Genomic DNA, 17,345 nt, shown 5'->3' with positions numbered 1-17,345 from the left:
GGTGCCAGGGATAGGAGGATCGGAGATCGGGCACCAGGGTGTTACACCCTGGTGCCTCCCCTCCTCTTTTGCCCCTGGCGATGAGCTAGGTGTGTGTTAGCGATGAGCTAGGTGTGTGTTAGCGATGAGCTAGGTGTGTGTTAGCGATGAGCTAGGTGTGTGTTAGCGATGAGCTAGGTGTGTGTTAGCGATGAGCACAGGTGTGTGTTAGCGATGAGCTAGGTGTGTGTTAGCGATGAGCTAGGTGTGTGTTAGCGATGAGCACAGGTGTGTGTTAGCGATGAGCTAGGTGTGTGTTAGCGATGAGCTAGGTGTGTGTTAGCGATGAGCTAGGTGTGTGTTAGCGATGAGCACAGGTGTGTGTTAGCGATGAGCTAGGTGTGTGTTAGCGATGAGCTAGGTGTGTGTTAGCGATGAGCTAGGTGTGTGTTAGCGATGAGCACAGGTGTGTGTTAGCGATGAGCACAGGTGTGTGTTAGCGATGAGCACAGGTGTGTGTTAGCGATGAGCACAGGTGTGTGTTAGCGATGAGCACAGGTGTGTGTTAGCGATGAGCTAGGTGTGTGTTAGCGATGAGCAAGGTGTGTGTTAGCGATGAGCTAGGTGTGTGTTAGCGATGAGCTAGGTGTGTGTTAGCGATGAGCACAGGTGTGTGTTAGCGATGAGCTAGGTGTGTGTTAGCGATGAGCTAGGTGTGTGTTAGCGATGAGCACAGGTGTGTGTTAGCGATGAGCACAGGTGTGTGTTAGCGATGAGCTAGGTGTGTGTTAGCGATGAGCTAGGTGTGTGTTAGCGATGAGCACAGGTGTGTGTTAGCGATGAGCTAGGTGTGTGTTAGCGATGAGCAAGGTGTGTGTTAGCGATGAGCTAGGTGTGTGTTAGCGATGAGCTAGGTGTGTGTTAGCGATGAGCTAGGTGTGTGTTAGCGATGAGCTAGGTGTGTGTTAGCGATGAGCAAGGTGTGTGTTAGCGATGAGCTAGGTGTGTGTTAGCGATGAGCTAGGTGTGTGTTAGCGATGAGCACAGGTGTGTGTTAGCGATGAGCTAGGTGTGTGTTAGCGATGAGCTAGGTGTGTGTTAGCGATGAGCTAGGTGTGTGTTAGCGATGAGCACAGGTGTGTGTTAGCGATGAGCACAGGTGTGTGTTAGCGATGAGCACAGGTGTGTGTTAGCGATGAGCTAGGTGTGTGTTAGCGATGAGCAAGGTGTGTGTTAGCGATGAGCTAGGTGTGTGTTAGCGATGAGCTAGGTGTGTGTTAGCGATGAGCTAGGTGTGTGTTAGCGATGAGCTAGGTGTGTGTTAGCGATGAGCTAGGTGTGTGTTAGCGATGAGCACAGGTGTGTGTTAGCGATGAGCTAGGTGTGTGTTAGCGATGAGCTAGGTGTGTGTTAGCGATGAGCTAGGTGTGTGTTAGCGTTCATCAAAAGCTCCAGACTAACGTTCACGTCATTCTGTCACAACTGAGCAGAAACAACATGAGTGTACTGTAGTTGAGTAGGGAAGTGGTTACTACCTGCCTTCCCGACATTTTAAAACGTCCTGTTGGTTCCTTTTAACAGATCACAGGACGTTTTAAAATGATTTCCCCGCTACCGTCCCCAAGTGATCGCCCTCAGCCGCGCTTACTCATTGGAACCCACAGAGCCGCGATTGGTGAAAGGGAAGAAGACTTCCCTGAACCAATGAAAGTGCCCACAAGCAAAGATCATGGCTTCAAGGAGAAGCCAATGAGCTTTGTTGTAATAATCACTGTCTCCGTGCATAGAGTCAGTGATTGTGACGACATAAAAGTAAAAAAAAAAAATGTACATCTCATTTTACACACTTAATAATTCTTAGCATAATGCACCACCAAAAGAAAGCATAATTGCTGTTGAAAAAAAACAATGTATAGATTGTTTTGTTGTGACAAGTAGTGATAAAGTTATTGGCAAATGAAAGGTAGGAGCATTGACAGCTGAAAATTGCTCTGGTCCGTTAGGGTAAAAACCCTTGGTGGTGAAGTGGTTAAAGCGCACCTAAAGTGGGAGTAATATGGAGGCTGATTCATTTATTTCCTTTTAAACAACACCAGTTGCCTGCCTGTCCTGCTGCTAATCTGCCATAGACCCTAAACAAGCATGCAGATCAGATGTTTCTAACCCAATTCTGACCCGATATCTATCAGGGACAACAAAGAGATAATTTGCATAGTCAGCAGTGATTCAATGTGGGACACCTCAGAGCTCACTCCCACCCGAAAATTGCAAATACCTTCTGTTTTAAGAAGGCAAACTTCTGTTTTGCATAGCATTTTAGCGGGGAGGCTTTTTGATCTATTTCAGTCCCTTATACACTCCTATGAGTTGTGGTTCACCATGAGCTTGCTGGGTAGTCTGTAGGTCCTACCCAATACAGCCACATTAATTCATGCCATGCATTGATGAGGATCAACCAGTTGGAAACCGTCTGTATGCATGTTGGGTTATTGTGGGTTAAGAAGATGACACATCATTGAATTCCAGCCCTTCTGGAGATGTTTAGCTATCAGGGTCAACAAAGCGATGATTGGCATATTCAGCAGTGATGCCATACCGCCAACTTTTTGAGATGAGAAAGAGGGGCACTATAAGACACGCCCCTGTCACACCTCTGATCCCACTCATGTCACCTTCCTAGCCACGCATACCACTAAAAAAAAGCAAAATATGTAATTTTACTATTCAAACCACACTGGTCCTTTCTACCATCACTAGTTTTTTTCTTCATATTGACATTTGGAATTAAATACATCAATTTAAAGGATAGGAATAAAATTTGGAACCAAATAAACACATTTTCAGTAAAAATATGTATATTTACAAAGAGCAGTACATCAGTCCTGAAAGATGGACAAATAAAGGAGAAAGAGGGATTTGTTTTTGTAAAGAGGGACTGTCCCTCTGAAAAAGGGACAGCTGGGAGCTATGGATGCACTGTGGAACACCTCAGAGAGCTCACGCCAACCCGATTTATCGTTCTCTAAATACAAGGGGGCTGCAGTTTCCCTGTTCTCCACGTGGTGGCGATCTGTCAACAGCAAGTGGAACGCACAAACAGGAAGAACCATAGAAAAGAGGTTCGAGGTTAAAGGTGAAGCTACACGAGACATTGCTGGAACTGGCAGTAAAAAAGAGGAAGCCGGTATTTGTTATATTTAATTTTGTATTATGTATAAATAATAAATAAAATGAATAAACTATATCAATTCAGTATGTACATATTTCAGATCTGTGATTGGGACAGAGGAAGTGAGGGTGGCAGAGGGGTAACCTCAGCTTAAAGCAGGAGATCGTACAGTAATGTCACAGGACTCTGCTTAATGAGCAGATACAAAAAATACACTAATTATTTCTCAGTGTTTGTAACAGCAGAATGCCAGTGATGGGTGTGGTAGTTTGCTGATTACTCCAGTTGTATAATAAGAGTTGGAATGCTTTTTGTTGTTTGAGGAAGAGAGTCATTGATGGGCAATCCATACTTAAAGCGGATCCGAGATGAAAAACTAACTATAACAAGTAACTTGTCTATATATCTTATCTAAAGTTTAGATAGTTTGCACAGCAAATCTAGCTGCAAACAGCTTCAATAGAATATGATTATTTCTTCCTGTGGTACAATGACAGCAGCCATGTTGTTTGTAAACATTACACACAGCAAGCTTATCTGCATCTTCAGCACTCAGCCTGTGAAAAAACCCTAATCCCCCCTCCTCCTCCCACCTCCCCTCTGCCTCTGAAATCTCTGGCTAGTAATACCTTTCCCTCCTCCTGCCCAGACTGAGCTCCCATGAGCCATTGCTACTGTCTGAAAATGCCAATGCTCTCTGAAATGCTGTGGGCGAGGCTTGTTTAGTTTATAGGGAATTAGAGTATTAAAACAAAAAAACTATTTGGCTTGAGGAATGCGCTATAAACAATAGGAAAGGAACACAATTATGCAGTGAGTAAAAGTTCATCTCGGATCCACTTTAACAGACTGCGCCGAAGGGGTTCTGATTTCCTGATAGGATAACAATGCTATAAGGTTTTGTCTGAGCAGTTTTAGACATTGATAGCTGGCTGCAACCTGAAGTAGATATAATAATTACAAAGTATATTACATTCATTTAGAAAATGACTAGTGAAGCACGCTGGTGTAATTCATATCATGATATTTTACCTTAAATGTGTGAATGTTTCAGCAATCTTCTCCCTTCAGAATATTTGGAGCATCCTGAGACCTCAGCAGGCCAAACGCAGAAGCATACAACGTCCCAAGTACACTGTAAGCAGCTGCTTTGATCTGACCAATGAGATGTAAGATGTATATAGAATACAAGCAGTTTGCTGAGGTAATATCCGTGGGTCAGAGAGCAAAGTGCAGCCAGTTATGTTCATCACCTTTAATGTCCCTCCCAGTCCCTTCCTCCTACCCCCACCTCTTCTGCTCATCCTATCCTCCTGCGCTCACCTTCCCCAGTAGTTCCCTCTTCCCCACTAGTTCCCTCTTCCCCACTAGTTCCCTCTTCCCCTGTGCTCACCTTCTCCACCAGTTCCCTCTCCTGTGCTGCCCCTTTCCAGTCCACCAGTTACCTATCCTCCTGCACTCACCCTCTCCACCAGTTCCCTGACCTCCTGTACTCACCCTCTCCATCAGTTCCCTCTCCCCTTGCACTCACCTTCTCCACCAGTTCCCTCTCCTCCTGCACTCACCCACTCCATCAGTTCCCTCTCTTGCGCTCACACTCTCCACCTGCACTCACCCACTCCATCAGTTCCCTCTCTTGCGCTCACACTCTCCACCTGTTCCCTCTCCTCCTGCACTCACCCTCTCCACCAGTTCCCTCTCCTCCTGCACTCACCCTCTCCACCAGTTCCCTCTCCTCCTGCACTCACCCTCTCCACCAGTTCCCTCTCCTCCTGCACCCACCCTCTCCACCAGTACCCTCACCTCCTGCACTCACCCTCTCCACCAGTTCCCTCACCTCCTGCACTCACCCTCTCCATCAGTTCCCTCTCCCCTTACACTCACCTTCTCCACCAGTTCCCTCTCCTGTGCTGCCCCCTCCACTAGTTCCCTCACCTCGTGCACTTACCCTATCCATCAGTTCCCTTTCCCCTTGCTCTCATTTTCTCCACCAGTTCCCTCTCCTCCTGCACTCACCCTCTCCATCAGTTCCCTCTCCTGCGCTCACACTCTCCACCTGTTCCCTCTCCTCCTGTGCTCACCCTCTCCATCTGTTCCTTCTCTTTCTGTGCTCACCCTCTCCATCTGTTCCCTCTCCTCCTGTGCTCACCCTCTCCATCTGTTCCCTCTCCTCCTGTGCTCACCCTCTCCACCAGTTCCCCCTCCTCCTGCACTCACCCACTCCATCAGTTCCCTCTCCTCCTGCACTCACCCTCTCCATCAGTTCCCTCTTCTCCTGCGCTCACCCTCTCCACCAGTTCCCTCTCCTCCTGCGCGCACCCTCTCCACCAGTTCCCTCTCCTCCTGCACTTACCCTCACCCTCTCCATCAGTTCCCTCTCCTCCTGCACGCACCCTCTCCACCAATTCCCTCTCCTCCGGCACTCACCCTCTCCATCAGTTCCCTCTTCTCCTGTGCTCACCCTCTCCACCAGTTCCCTCTCCTCCTGCACTCACCCTCTCCACCAGTTCCCTCTCCTCCTGCACTCCCCCTCTCCATCAGTTCCCACTCCTCCTGCACTCACCCTCTCCACCAGTTAACTCTCCTCCTGCACTCACCCTCTCCTTCAGTTCCCTCTCCTGCACTCACCTTCTCCATTAGTTCACTCTCCTCCTGTGCTCACCCTCTCCACCAGTTCCCTCTCCTCCTGCACTCACCCTCTCCACTAGTTCCCACTCCTCCTGCACTCACCCTCTCCACCAGTTCCCTCTCCTCCTGCACTCACCCTCTGCATCAGTTCCCTCTCCTCCTGCACACACCCTCTCCACTAGTTCCCACTCCTCCTGCACTCACCCTCTCCACCAGTTCCCTCTCCTCCTGCACTCACCCTCTCCACCAGTTCCGTCTCCTCCTGCACTCACCCTCTCCACCAGTTAACTCTTCTCTTGCACTCACCCTCTCCATCAGTTCCCTCTCCTGCACTCACCCTCTGCATCAGTTCCCTCTCCTCCTGTGCTCACCCTCTCCACCAGTTCCCTCTCCTCCTGCACTCACCCTCTCCACTAGTTCCCTTTCCTGTGCTTCCCATCTCCACCAGTTTCCTCTCCTCCTGCACTAACCCTCTCCACCAGTTCCCTCTCCTTCTGCACTCACCCTCTCCATCAGTTCCCACTCCTCCTGCACTCACCCTCTCCACCAGTTAACTCTTCTCTTGCACTCACCCTCTCCATCAGTTCCCTCTCCTGCACTCACCCTCTGCATCAGTTCCCTCTCCTCCTGTGCTCACCCTCTCCACCAGTTCCCTCTCCTCCTGCACTCACCCTCTCCACTAGTTCCCACTCCTCCTGCACTCAGCCTCTCCACCAGTTTCCTCTCCTCCTGCACTCACCCTCTCCATCAGTTCCCACTCCTCCTGCACTCACCCTCTCCACCAGTTCCCTCTCCTCCTGCACTCACCCTCTCCACTAGTTCCCACTCCTCCTGCACTCACCCTCTCCACTAGTTCCCACTCCTCCTGCACTCACCCTCTCCACCAGTTCCCTCTCCTCCTGCACTTACCCTCTCCACCAGTTCCCTCTCCTCCTGCACTCACCCTCTCCATCAGTTCCCTCTCCTGTGCTCACCCTCTCCACCAGTTCCCTTTCCTGTGCTTCCCATCTCCACCAGTTTCCTCTCCTCCTGCACTCACCCTCTCCACCAGTTCCCTCTCCTCCTGCACTCACCCTCTCCATCAGTTCCCACTCCTCCTGCACTCACCCTCTCCACCAGTTAACTCTCCTCCTGCACTCACCCTCTCCATCAGTTCCCACTCCTCCTGCACTCACCCTCTCCACCAGTTCCCTCTCCTCCTGCACTCACCCTCTCCACTAGTTCCCACTCCTCCTGCACTCACCCTCTCCACCAGTTCCCTCTCCTCCTGCACTCACCTTCTCCACCAGTTCCCTCTCCTTCTGCACTCACGCTCTCCATCAGTTCCCTCTCCTGTGCTCACCCTCTCCACCAGTTCCCTTTCCTGTGCATCCCATCTCCACCAGTTTCCTCTCCTCCTGCACTCACCCTCTCCATCAGTTCCCTCTCCTCCGGCACTCACCTTCTCCATCAGTTCCCTCTCCTCCTGTGCTCACCCTCTCCACCAGTTCCCTCTCCTCCTGCACTCACCCTCTCCACTAGTTCCCACTCCTCCTGCACTCACCCTCTCCACCAGTTCCCTCTCCTCCTGCACTTACCCTCTCCACCAGTTCCCTCTCCTCCTGCACTCACCCTCTCCATCAGTTCCCTCTCCTGTGCTCACCCTCTCCACCAGTTCCCTTTCCTGTGCTTCCCATCTCCACCAGTTTCCTCTCCTCCTGCACTCACCCTCTCCACCAGTTCCCTCTCCTCCTGCACTCACCCTCTCCATCAATTCCCACTCCTCCTGCACTCACCCTCTCCACCAGTTAACTCTCCTCCTGCACTCACCCTCTCCATCAGTTCCCTCTCCTGCACTCACCTTCTCCATCAGTTCCCTCTCCTCCTGTGCTCACCCTCTCCACCAGTTCCCTCTCCTCCTGCACTCACCCTCTCCACTAGTTCCCACTCCTCCTGCACTCACCCTCTCCACCAGTTCCCTCTCCTCCTGCACTCACCCTCTCCACCAGTTCCCTCTCCTCCTGCACTCACCCTCTCCATCAGTTCCCACTCCTCCTGCACTCACCCTCTCCACCAGTTCCCTCTCCTCCTGCACTCACCCTCTCCACTAGTTCCCACTCCTCCTGCACTCACCCTCTCCACCAGTTCCCTCTCCTCCTGCACTCACCTTCTCCACCAGTTCCCTCTCCTTCTGCACTCACGCTCTCCATCAGTTCCCTCTCCTGTGCTCACCCTCTCCACCAGTTCCCTTTCCTGTGCATCCCATCTCCACCAGTTCCCTCTCCTCCGGCGCTCACCCTCTCCACCTTTTCCCTCTGCTCCTGCTCTCACCCTTAACACCAGTTTCGTCTCCTGTGCTCCCCCTCTCCACCATTTCTCTCCAGTATGCTCATCCTTTCCACCAGTTCTTTCTTCTGTGGTCACACTGTCCAACTCTTTTCTCCAGCCCTCTCTTTTGGTCTCATCTTCTTCTTGAGTTCCATTGTCTTGTGTTCACCCTCTTTTGCCAGCTAAACTTTTCCTCTCTCACCAAGACACCTCTGTGCTTCATTTTAACAATGTACTAAGTATTTACTCTAGTCCGGAGTTGAATAATATTTTTTATCCTTCCTCAAACAGGACCATCCTGTGTAGATCACATGACATCTTCACTGAATGTATCTTAAAACTGGAGAACTATGTCTCAGAGGATGTTAAACCTCAACCTGGAGATCTTCTACCTACTGACTGGAGAGGTGAGGGGGCTTCTGGGAAGGCCAAATGATATCCATTATATCGCTAATAATAGAAAATACATAAACAGTAGAGGCCAGGAGTATTCTGGGAAAGTACATGGTGTACATGATGTTTTTACTGTTACTTTACAGGAGTATGAAGTAGTGAAGAGGACAGCTGGTGAAGTATTGACACCCGGCAGCCGTCTCCAGAGCCCATCTTCAATCACAATGACTCCATTGCTCTCCCTGACGCCTAAGAATGAGAAGAAGATTCTAGAAGTCATCTATGAGATGATTGAGCTGCTGACAGGAGAGGTGAGCCTTGCTGGGAATTATAGGACAATGGCTTCAATTCATCAAAGGCTGTTGGAAAAAAGAAATCAAGTCGGGAAATGACCACATTCGGTATTTTGGATTTTTTTTTTTTTATTCATCAAGATTTTATCAAGATTTTAACAGGTGCAGTAGAAGTTCGGTAATTCACCAAAACCCATAGCTTCAATTTACAAAAACCTGTTTGGTAACAGTAGAGGTGTGGAATTGTCTCTGTGTTGTTACATGCTGTTCTCCTTGCAGTGATGGCATTACAATAGTAAGAGGCATCCCAGACATCCCTTATAATGTTCATGTTTTTTATACTGCCTATGCTCCCCCTAACTCTGTCTGTTTTATTTAATTGCCACAGCTTAGCTGAACTTCTAAAAGACATTACACATGCCATGCTTAGGTGATTTCCTCACTAGCTCCTCTGCATCTTTAAACAGGAACCTAAAGGGTTTAACGCCCGAATGGCCGCAGGGTAAACCTCTTTTGTTTGGGATCTCTCTCCTCGCTGCCTGGGAGGTAGTAAAGCTTGGCCCTCCCGAGAAGGCATCACATCCTATCACAGGGACTTGCAGGAGACCTAGGCTGTTGCTATTGGCTCTCTGCTCATGCCAGCCATAGGTAATCCCTCTCTGCTTCCGTGAGTCTCGGCTCCCTTTACAGTCTCCGCACTGGTTTAGACATACCACAGCTGTAGATAATCATCGAACATGTTGCTGGGCTTAATCTCATGCTGTAATCTTGATGAATTGACGTTTGCTGACATTTTGTTGAGGTGTTTACCGCACAAGTTGGTAATTTACTTCACTGCTCGGTAATTTCAGCTTGGCATGTGGTAACAGCCTTGCTGAATTGACATTTTACAAAATGCTCAGCTTTTTTCAGCATTACCGAATATGGTAATGCTTGATGAATTGAAGCCATTATCCAGTAACCTGAGGGATATGTCTGGATGATGGCTGCTTCACTGGGTGTGTCAGGTCCCTTATAAGGTGTCAGGATGTCACTGTCTCTTTCTCTATGCAGGAGTGGCAGTATGTAGAAGGACACAAGGATTTCAACAAGGACACCATGATGGAGAATCAGCTGCACTTCATATCATTGGGTAAGAGGAGACTTTAATTTCTTGTAAAGGAGAGAGCAGCGTGGAGAGTTCACCTAGATCCCCATCATCTGGTAAATAACCAAAAACTATTCATTCAGAAAGTGTGTTTCCTACAGATGGATCCAGTAACAGAAACCCACCAGAGAGATGTACAGGTCCTCTTTATTCCCAGGATTGTACACAGGAAGATCACACTACCCCTCACCATTATCAGGTAAGAGGTCTCCCCAAACACCAAAAGGATTCCATGCTATTTGATCTGTAAGAAAGCTGTGTGGAGCTTTTAGATTAATATTCTCCATGTGGTCATGTTTTAGGGTGAAAATGTGATTACAGAAATAGCAGTGGTCAAGGAGGAAGCAGAAGAGGTATATGTGAGTGATGATGAAGCGTGTAAGGAGGAGGAAATTCCTTCACAGATTAGCACAGGTCAGTACAAATTGTGTATTTACCATAGCAACATGTCTTTTACATTGGGAGTTCATGTTCTTTAACACCATATGAAAGGCCCATCTCCATTCCTCAGTATAACATCATAGCACCAACAAATGAGGAGGAGATACTGTACTCCATATGAAAGGTCCATCTCCATTCCTCAGTATAACATCATGTTCCCAACAAATGAGGAGGAGATACTGTACACCATATGAGAGGCCCATCTCCATTCCTCAGTATAACATCATAGCACCAACAAATGAGGGGGGGATACTTTACACCATATGAAAGGCCCATCTCCATTCCTCAGTATAATATCATAGTACCAACACATGAGGAGGAGATACTGTACACCATATGAAAGGCCCATCTCCATTCCTCAGTATAACATCATGTTCCCAACAAATGAGGAGGAGATACTGGACAACATATGAAAGGCCCATCTCCATTCCTCAGTATAACATCATAGTACCAACAAATGAGGAGGAGATACTGTACACCATATGAGAGGCCCATCACCATTCCTCAGTATAACATCATGTTCCCAACAAATGAGGAGGAGATACTGTACACCATATGAAAGGGTCATCTCCATTCCTCAGTATAACATCATAGTGCCAACAAATGAGGGGGAGATACTGTACACCATATGAAAGGCCCATCTCCATTCCTCATTATAACATCATAGTACCAACAAATGAGGAGGAGATACTGTACACCGTATAAAAAGGCCCATCTCCATTCCTCAGTATAACATCATGTTCCCAACAAATGAGGAGGAGATACTGTACACCATATGAAAGGCCCATCTCCATTCCTCAGTATAACATCATAGCACCAACAAATGAGGAGGAGATACTGTACATCATATGAAAGGCCCATCTCCATTCCTCAGTATAACATCATAGTACCAACAAATGAGGAGGATATACTGTACACCGTATAAAAGGCCCATCTCCATTCCTCAGTATAACATCATAGTACCAACAAATGAGGAGGATATACTGTACACCGTATGAAAGGCCCATCTCCATTCCTCAGTATAACATCATAGTACCAACAAATGAGGAGGAGATACTGTACACCGTATGAAAGGTACATCTCCATTCCTCAGTATAACATCATAGCACCAACAAATGAGGAGGAGATACTGTACACCATATGAAAGGTCCATCTCCATTCCTCAGTATAACATCATAGCACCAACAAATGAGGAGGAGATACTGTACACCATATGAAATGCCCATCTCCATTCCTCAGTATAACATCATAGTACCAACAAATGAGGAGGAGATACTGTACACCATATGAAATGCCCATCTCCATTCCTCAGTATAACATCATAGCACCAACAAATGAGGAGGAGATACTGTACACCATATGAAAGGCCCATCTCCATTCCTCAGTATAACATCATAGCACCAACAAATGAGGAGGAGATACTGTACAACATATGAAATGTTTATCTCAACTACTTACCATAGCAGCACCGTTAGTTAAGCTCCCTGGCGGTGCATTTCTGTTTCCGTACATTTTTTTTCAAGAATTTTAGGCCTCCAATTCTTAAGTCTTAACTCACCAAAATATTTCAGAATAAAGGCCTGGTAGACATTCTGCATATAAACAAAATACTGGAACACAAAATTGTTGAAATAATTACATTTATGAATAAACGTAAAAAATTGTGAAACTGTACAAATAAAGCAGGCATAGAGTAGTCAAAATCCAGGCAGAGGTCGGTACAGGCAGCAGGCAGAGAGTAGTCAAAATCCAGGCAGAGGTTGGTGCAGGCAGCAGGCAGAGAGTAGTCAAAATCCAGGCAGTCAGGTGACACAGAGAAGAGATCAAATTACAAGTTGTGATTAGAGACAAATGAGGAGGAATTAGACATCACACATGCACACACACACCCTATCTGATCCTTTGATCTCCCCCATATGGATCCCCCCACTGCACAGGACAGACATACCTATATGTTTCCCGTCTGCCCTGTGCATGATAGGTCCACTTTAAAAATGTGTTATGCCCCCCGCCTCTGGTGACGTCATGTTGTCACCGCCGATCTGATTGGCCGCCGGGTCCCCGGAAGAACAGCGGGGACATGGGGATCCCAGCGGCCGAAAAGAAATACAGGTAGCCGAGGGAGAAGCCTGGGATCCGCTGTGCAGCGCTGATCGCGCACGGGATCCAGCTATTTCTGACAGCCCGACCCTAGCACACAAAGTGGAGCCCATACTCAGGTTGGGATTATCGCCAGGGGGTTAATGTACACCATACTCCAGCATGCCAGAGTTGGCTTATATTTGAGTTGTAAACTTTATCTGATTCTTCTTCTTATCACGCTTTGATATTAACTGCATACTACAATGCAAAGCAAGAACAACGAATATGCTGCTCACAGTATACAGATATGGCATTAGGAACATCTCAAATGGATGTCTTATCTCACCTCCAGATGATAATGCAGAAGATAATGGCGTCACACAATACTCTCCAGGAGGAAACCCCATTACTGGAAATACACATCACAGACTTTACCATGAGGAGAGATCACCGGATCCCTCTAATCCTGAGGAATCTTCTGACACATCACATCCTGTTACCCCAGATATCCAGCCTTTATATCATTCTACTGATACATCAAACGATCATGCTAATCCTGAGGATTTTTTTTCCAATGAATCTTGTACTGTGACACATGGAGTTGAGAAGTATTTTCCCATGGAACGCACAGAAGAGAATTGTATTCCATCCGCAAAGTGTGGTAAAGGTTTTTCACATAAAAGAGATTTCATTGTTCACCAGAGAAACCATGTAGTCAAGCAGCAGTTTTCATATTCAGAGTGTGGGAAATATTTAGTTTTGGGAAAAAACCTTCAACAACACCAGAAAATTCATACAGATGTGCATTCTTTTTCATGTTCAGAGTGTGGAAAAAGCTTTCTTTCTAGAAGAGTATTTGTTGCGCACCTCACAAGGCACACAGGCCAGAATCCTTTTTCATGTTCAGAGTGTGGGAAAAGTTTCGCTTGGAAATCCAACTTTCTTAGACACCAGAGAAGTCACACTGGTGAGCGTCCTTTTACATGTGCTGAGTGTGGGAAAACTTTCATCCGAAAAGGAGACTATTTCAGACACTGGAGAAGACACACTGGTGAGCATTCTTTTTCATGTGCAGAGTGTGGGAAAACCTTCTGCCAGAAAGGAGAGTATCTCAGACACTGGAGAAAACACATCGGTGAGCGGCCTTTTGTGTGTCCTGAGTGTGGGAAAAGTTTCATTGATAAAGCAAACCTTTTAAAACACCAGAGAAGTCACACTGGGGAGCGCCCTTTCTCATGTTCAGAGTGTGGGAAAAGTTTCAGTCAGAGAGGAGACCTTCTCAGACATCAGAAAAGTCACACAGGGGAGCGTCCTTACTCATGCACAGAGTGTGGGCAAGGTTTCATATATAAAAATGACCTTGTTAGACACATAAGAATTCACACTGGGGAGCGTCCTTTTTCATGTTCAACATGCGGGAAAGGTTTCACACGAAAGGGAAATCTTGTTGTACATGAGAAAATGCACAATCGCTAATGATGTTGTATGTATGTATGTATTTTATAAGGTAAATTGTTTCTTTGACAATTCTCATTTATCCAGGTTGTAGAAAGAAAAATATGGTAGTTTCTATGTTCTAAAGTTGCCCATACATGTAGTGATGGTGAGCAGATTCAACCAAGAGACAGATCTGATCGAATCTGTTCAGAGCGAGATCTGTTGGCTGCCCATACAGCGCAGGCTGATTCCCGATCAAGTTCAGTTATACATTAACCTGTCACGCCGTCACCGAGTGTCCACGCTGTACTTCTGCATTGGCGCCCCATACATTGGGTTCTGATGTTATCTCATGTGGTGCACGTGTGTGACATCAAACATGCCCCATGTGCCTTATGCCGGCAGTCATGTGGGGTCTGAATGCAGAAATGCAGCATGTACACTCGAGGGATGGTATGACAGGTATAAATGCACAGGAAACCGGGGGGGCATATAAAACATTTGGAGGACAGGGGTTTTATTTGTATTTATTATTGCATGCCGTTACCACAGTGCACCCGATTGGCCACATCAATCTCAGTGCAGTTGATCGGGCATGCTTGTAGCGGCACCAGTTTTCATCTGATTCAATCATAATTATCAAATCAGATGGACGATTGGCTGCCAAGTCGATAGATGTATAGCCACCTTAAGAGACATTACATTATACTCCAGAGCAACATCTTCATTTCTATTTAAAGTGAAGGAGATGCACAAAAGTTCAGTATGCCCACTCCATTATTTCTTCTTCCTGCTGCGGTGAGGGAGATGGCTGTGGGCGCCAGCGGGTGCACGGCCTTACGACCGTTTCGCAAGTGGGGTGCATGCAGGCCTCAGAAGAAGCAAGTTTCACCCCACTTGCGAAACGGTCGTAAAGGCCGTGCACCCACTGGCGCCCACAGCCATCTCCCTCACCCCAGCAGGAGCGCGTAATGTACCACGCTTTGTTCAATTGTGAACTTTTATGATGTCTCCATATGTTCATCTGTGCACGTGTACACTTGCTCTATGCATCATTAAAGCTACAATGCCAGACTTTTCTGCTTTCTTCTCAACCTGTTTGTGAACTCTGGTCTACTCAGTCTAGAGCACGTAGCCACTGCTGAGGGTCGGACTTACAGTTCTTGCAATAGCAAGTATCCACACATCCATACTGTGTGCCTGCCCAACCTCTTCTACGTGCCGTCCATTATTTCCTCCAACAGGCAGTCTTGTTGATTGATGCCTGTTATTACAGATAGTATTTACAGTTTTGTACACCTGACTGACACTATCTGCATAGAGGTGCAGGGCCGCTTACAGACACAACTGCGCCCATTACACCTGAGACAGGTGCAAAACCTGGAAGGGTGTGCACGGTCCACACTGCTCCACTTCCTCCATTTTAATGGCTAGCTGCTAGGCTCCCTGCTGAGAGGATTACCTCATTGCGGTGGAAGGGTCTAGTATGAAATCATTTTCTTGCAAATTATTTTGAACGCAAACATCCTCCATTAGGTGTGTAGCACCTGTCTCAGCTGTAATGAGCGCAGTTGTGTCTTTAACAACATTTTTTTTACATTGGGAGGCCCTGCAGCTCTATGCAGCCAGTGTCAGTCAGGTGCAGCTTATTTATAGATGCGCTGCCATTCCTCTCTGCTGTGTACAAAACTGTAAGTTCTATCTTTTTATTACAGCTAGTAAGATGCTTATAATTCCAGGTGATCGCTCGCCAAGACATCAAGGGGAATAGGGGGTTGCTGTACACACACTAGATTCTTGGCAGAGGCGGTCCTGGCTGGCTGCCTCTGGCCGGAGACCATCTAGTGTGTGTACAAGGCCTCGTTCACATCATGGTCGTTTTTGTGCGCTTTTCATAGCACATTGCCTTTTATGTTCTGCAAGGTATTGATTTTCCCATTTAATTAAATGTGCCTGGTTCGTTACAAAAACATAGTGTTGCATGCATTTCTGTGCATTGAGCTGTAAAGCGCACATCAATGCAAGTGAATGGGTGCGCTTTTTTTAGCGCATAGAAGAGCATGCGTTTTTTACCCATACTTGAAAAAAAATACATTTTCATATGAAAACAAAGCTTTATTGACAGCTGCTACTGCTACAATAAGCAAAACATGCTTAAAAAACCACACCGCAACGCACTAAAATGCGCTCTAAAGTGCACAAACGCATGTGTTTTTTATTATGTGCTTTTACACGTTTCTCAAGGCAGCCCAATGTGAACGAGGTCTCAAGGAACAGAGCCATGGACCACAGGGCGCATTTTACACAGCAGCACTGCACTTTCTTCTGCACAGATTTCCCTTCCTAAGAACGTCGTTTTCTGTGGTTAAGGTGAAGTCCTGTCACTAGAAATAGAGGAGGAGGAGTTCCTGAAAGATCCGCCCACTCAGAAGCTATAGGCAGTGTGTCACCTGCTGCACTGTGCTCACATACAAGATATTGATTTTTGCCTATAGGAGAAACAGTATTAAAATATGTACGTTTCTTTGTTGAGAGAGTTATTGATTTCACTTCATGTCTTAGTAATGGTTGGTGGACAGGCTGCCTGCTTACAGATTGTAACGCCGCCGGTGAACTGGGCACAGGGTGAGCCAAATGACGACTCACCCTGCTGCCACGCAAATTACTAATGGTGTTAAATACTATTCTCCCTCTGAGTCATAGCAACTCGGAGGGAAAAATTATTTGGGGTCCGGTGACTGCCAGAACCCTGAATTACCCGTGTGCGGGCCACGAAGTATAGCATGACTGCTATAACGGCGCCCAACTCAGGTGCCACTCTGCCTTATGAGTATCTGTTTGTTCCCGGGAACCTGCGCATATAAATATCTGTGTACAGAGGCGTCGCTACGGTTTTAAGCGCCCGGGGACAAAGTCAGTTTTTGTGCCCCCTCATGACAAGGTGTGAACCATAAGGGGGTCCATTATGAGTTTTAGAATAATTTCCTGCATGTCCGATCTGCACCTGATTAAGAACAGGATCGATTTTCAGATCAGCACTGCACAGAATCAATCCTGTTCTCCATCAGTAGCAGATCGGACATGCCGGAAATGATCAATTTGACCCATCCACCTGGCAGGAAATTACATCGTGTGTACCAGGCATTGGAAAGTTGGGAGATACGCAGAAATAAACATGATCTACTTTGCTGATGCAAACATGGGAAGTGCTGATTACAGCAGGGAGATAAAATAAAACAAATCTCCGGGGCAGAGAGCAGGAGGAAGCAGGGGAGAAGATTGGATCCTTCCACCGTCTTTCATAGACTCTTCAACAGGGATGCACCAGGGAAAGTAAACCCTGTAACTGCACCTCCCAGATGTACCCCTTTTCCCCCCATAGCTACTCCTCTGTCTGTGTATCTCCTTTACTTCATTCAGACTGGAGAGGTTGCTCAGTAAAGGTGGCCTTACACTGGTCGTTGTGGTC

At 47.1% G+C, this 17,345-nt stretch overlaps 1 protein-coding gene across 1 annotated transcript in view; it reads left to right on the top strand.

The window, feature by feature from the left end:
• Window positions 1-13,161: 13,161 nt before the first annotated feature.
• Window positions 13,162-17,345, top strand: part of LOC137534636 (uncharacterized) — a 30,295-nt gene continuing 26,111 nt past the window's right edge. Inside the window, exon 1 of the mRNA XM_068256235.1 lies at window positions 13,162-13,574. Within this exon, the coding sequence (XP_068112336.1) occupies window positions 13,239-13,574 (336 nt within the window). The 5' untranslated portion in view covers window positions 13,162-13,238. The remainder of the gene's footprint in view (window positions 13,575-17,345) is intronic.

This window comes from Hyperolius riggenbachi, chromosome 10 (assembly GCF_040937935.1).
Source record: "Hyperolius riggenbachi isolate aHypRig1 chromosome 10, aHypRig1.pri, whole genome shotgun sequence".
Lineage (NCBI taxonomy): Eukaryota > Metazoa > Chordata > Amphibia > Anura > Hyperoliidae > Hyperolius > Hyperolius riggenbachi.
Note: the sequence above shows the minus strand (reverse complement) of the source record. Positions and strands in the feature narration are given on the sequence as shown.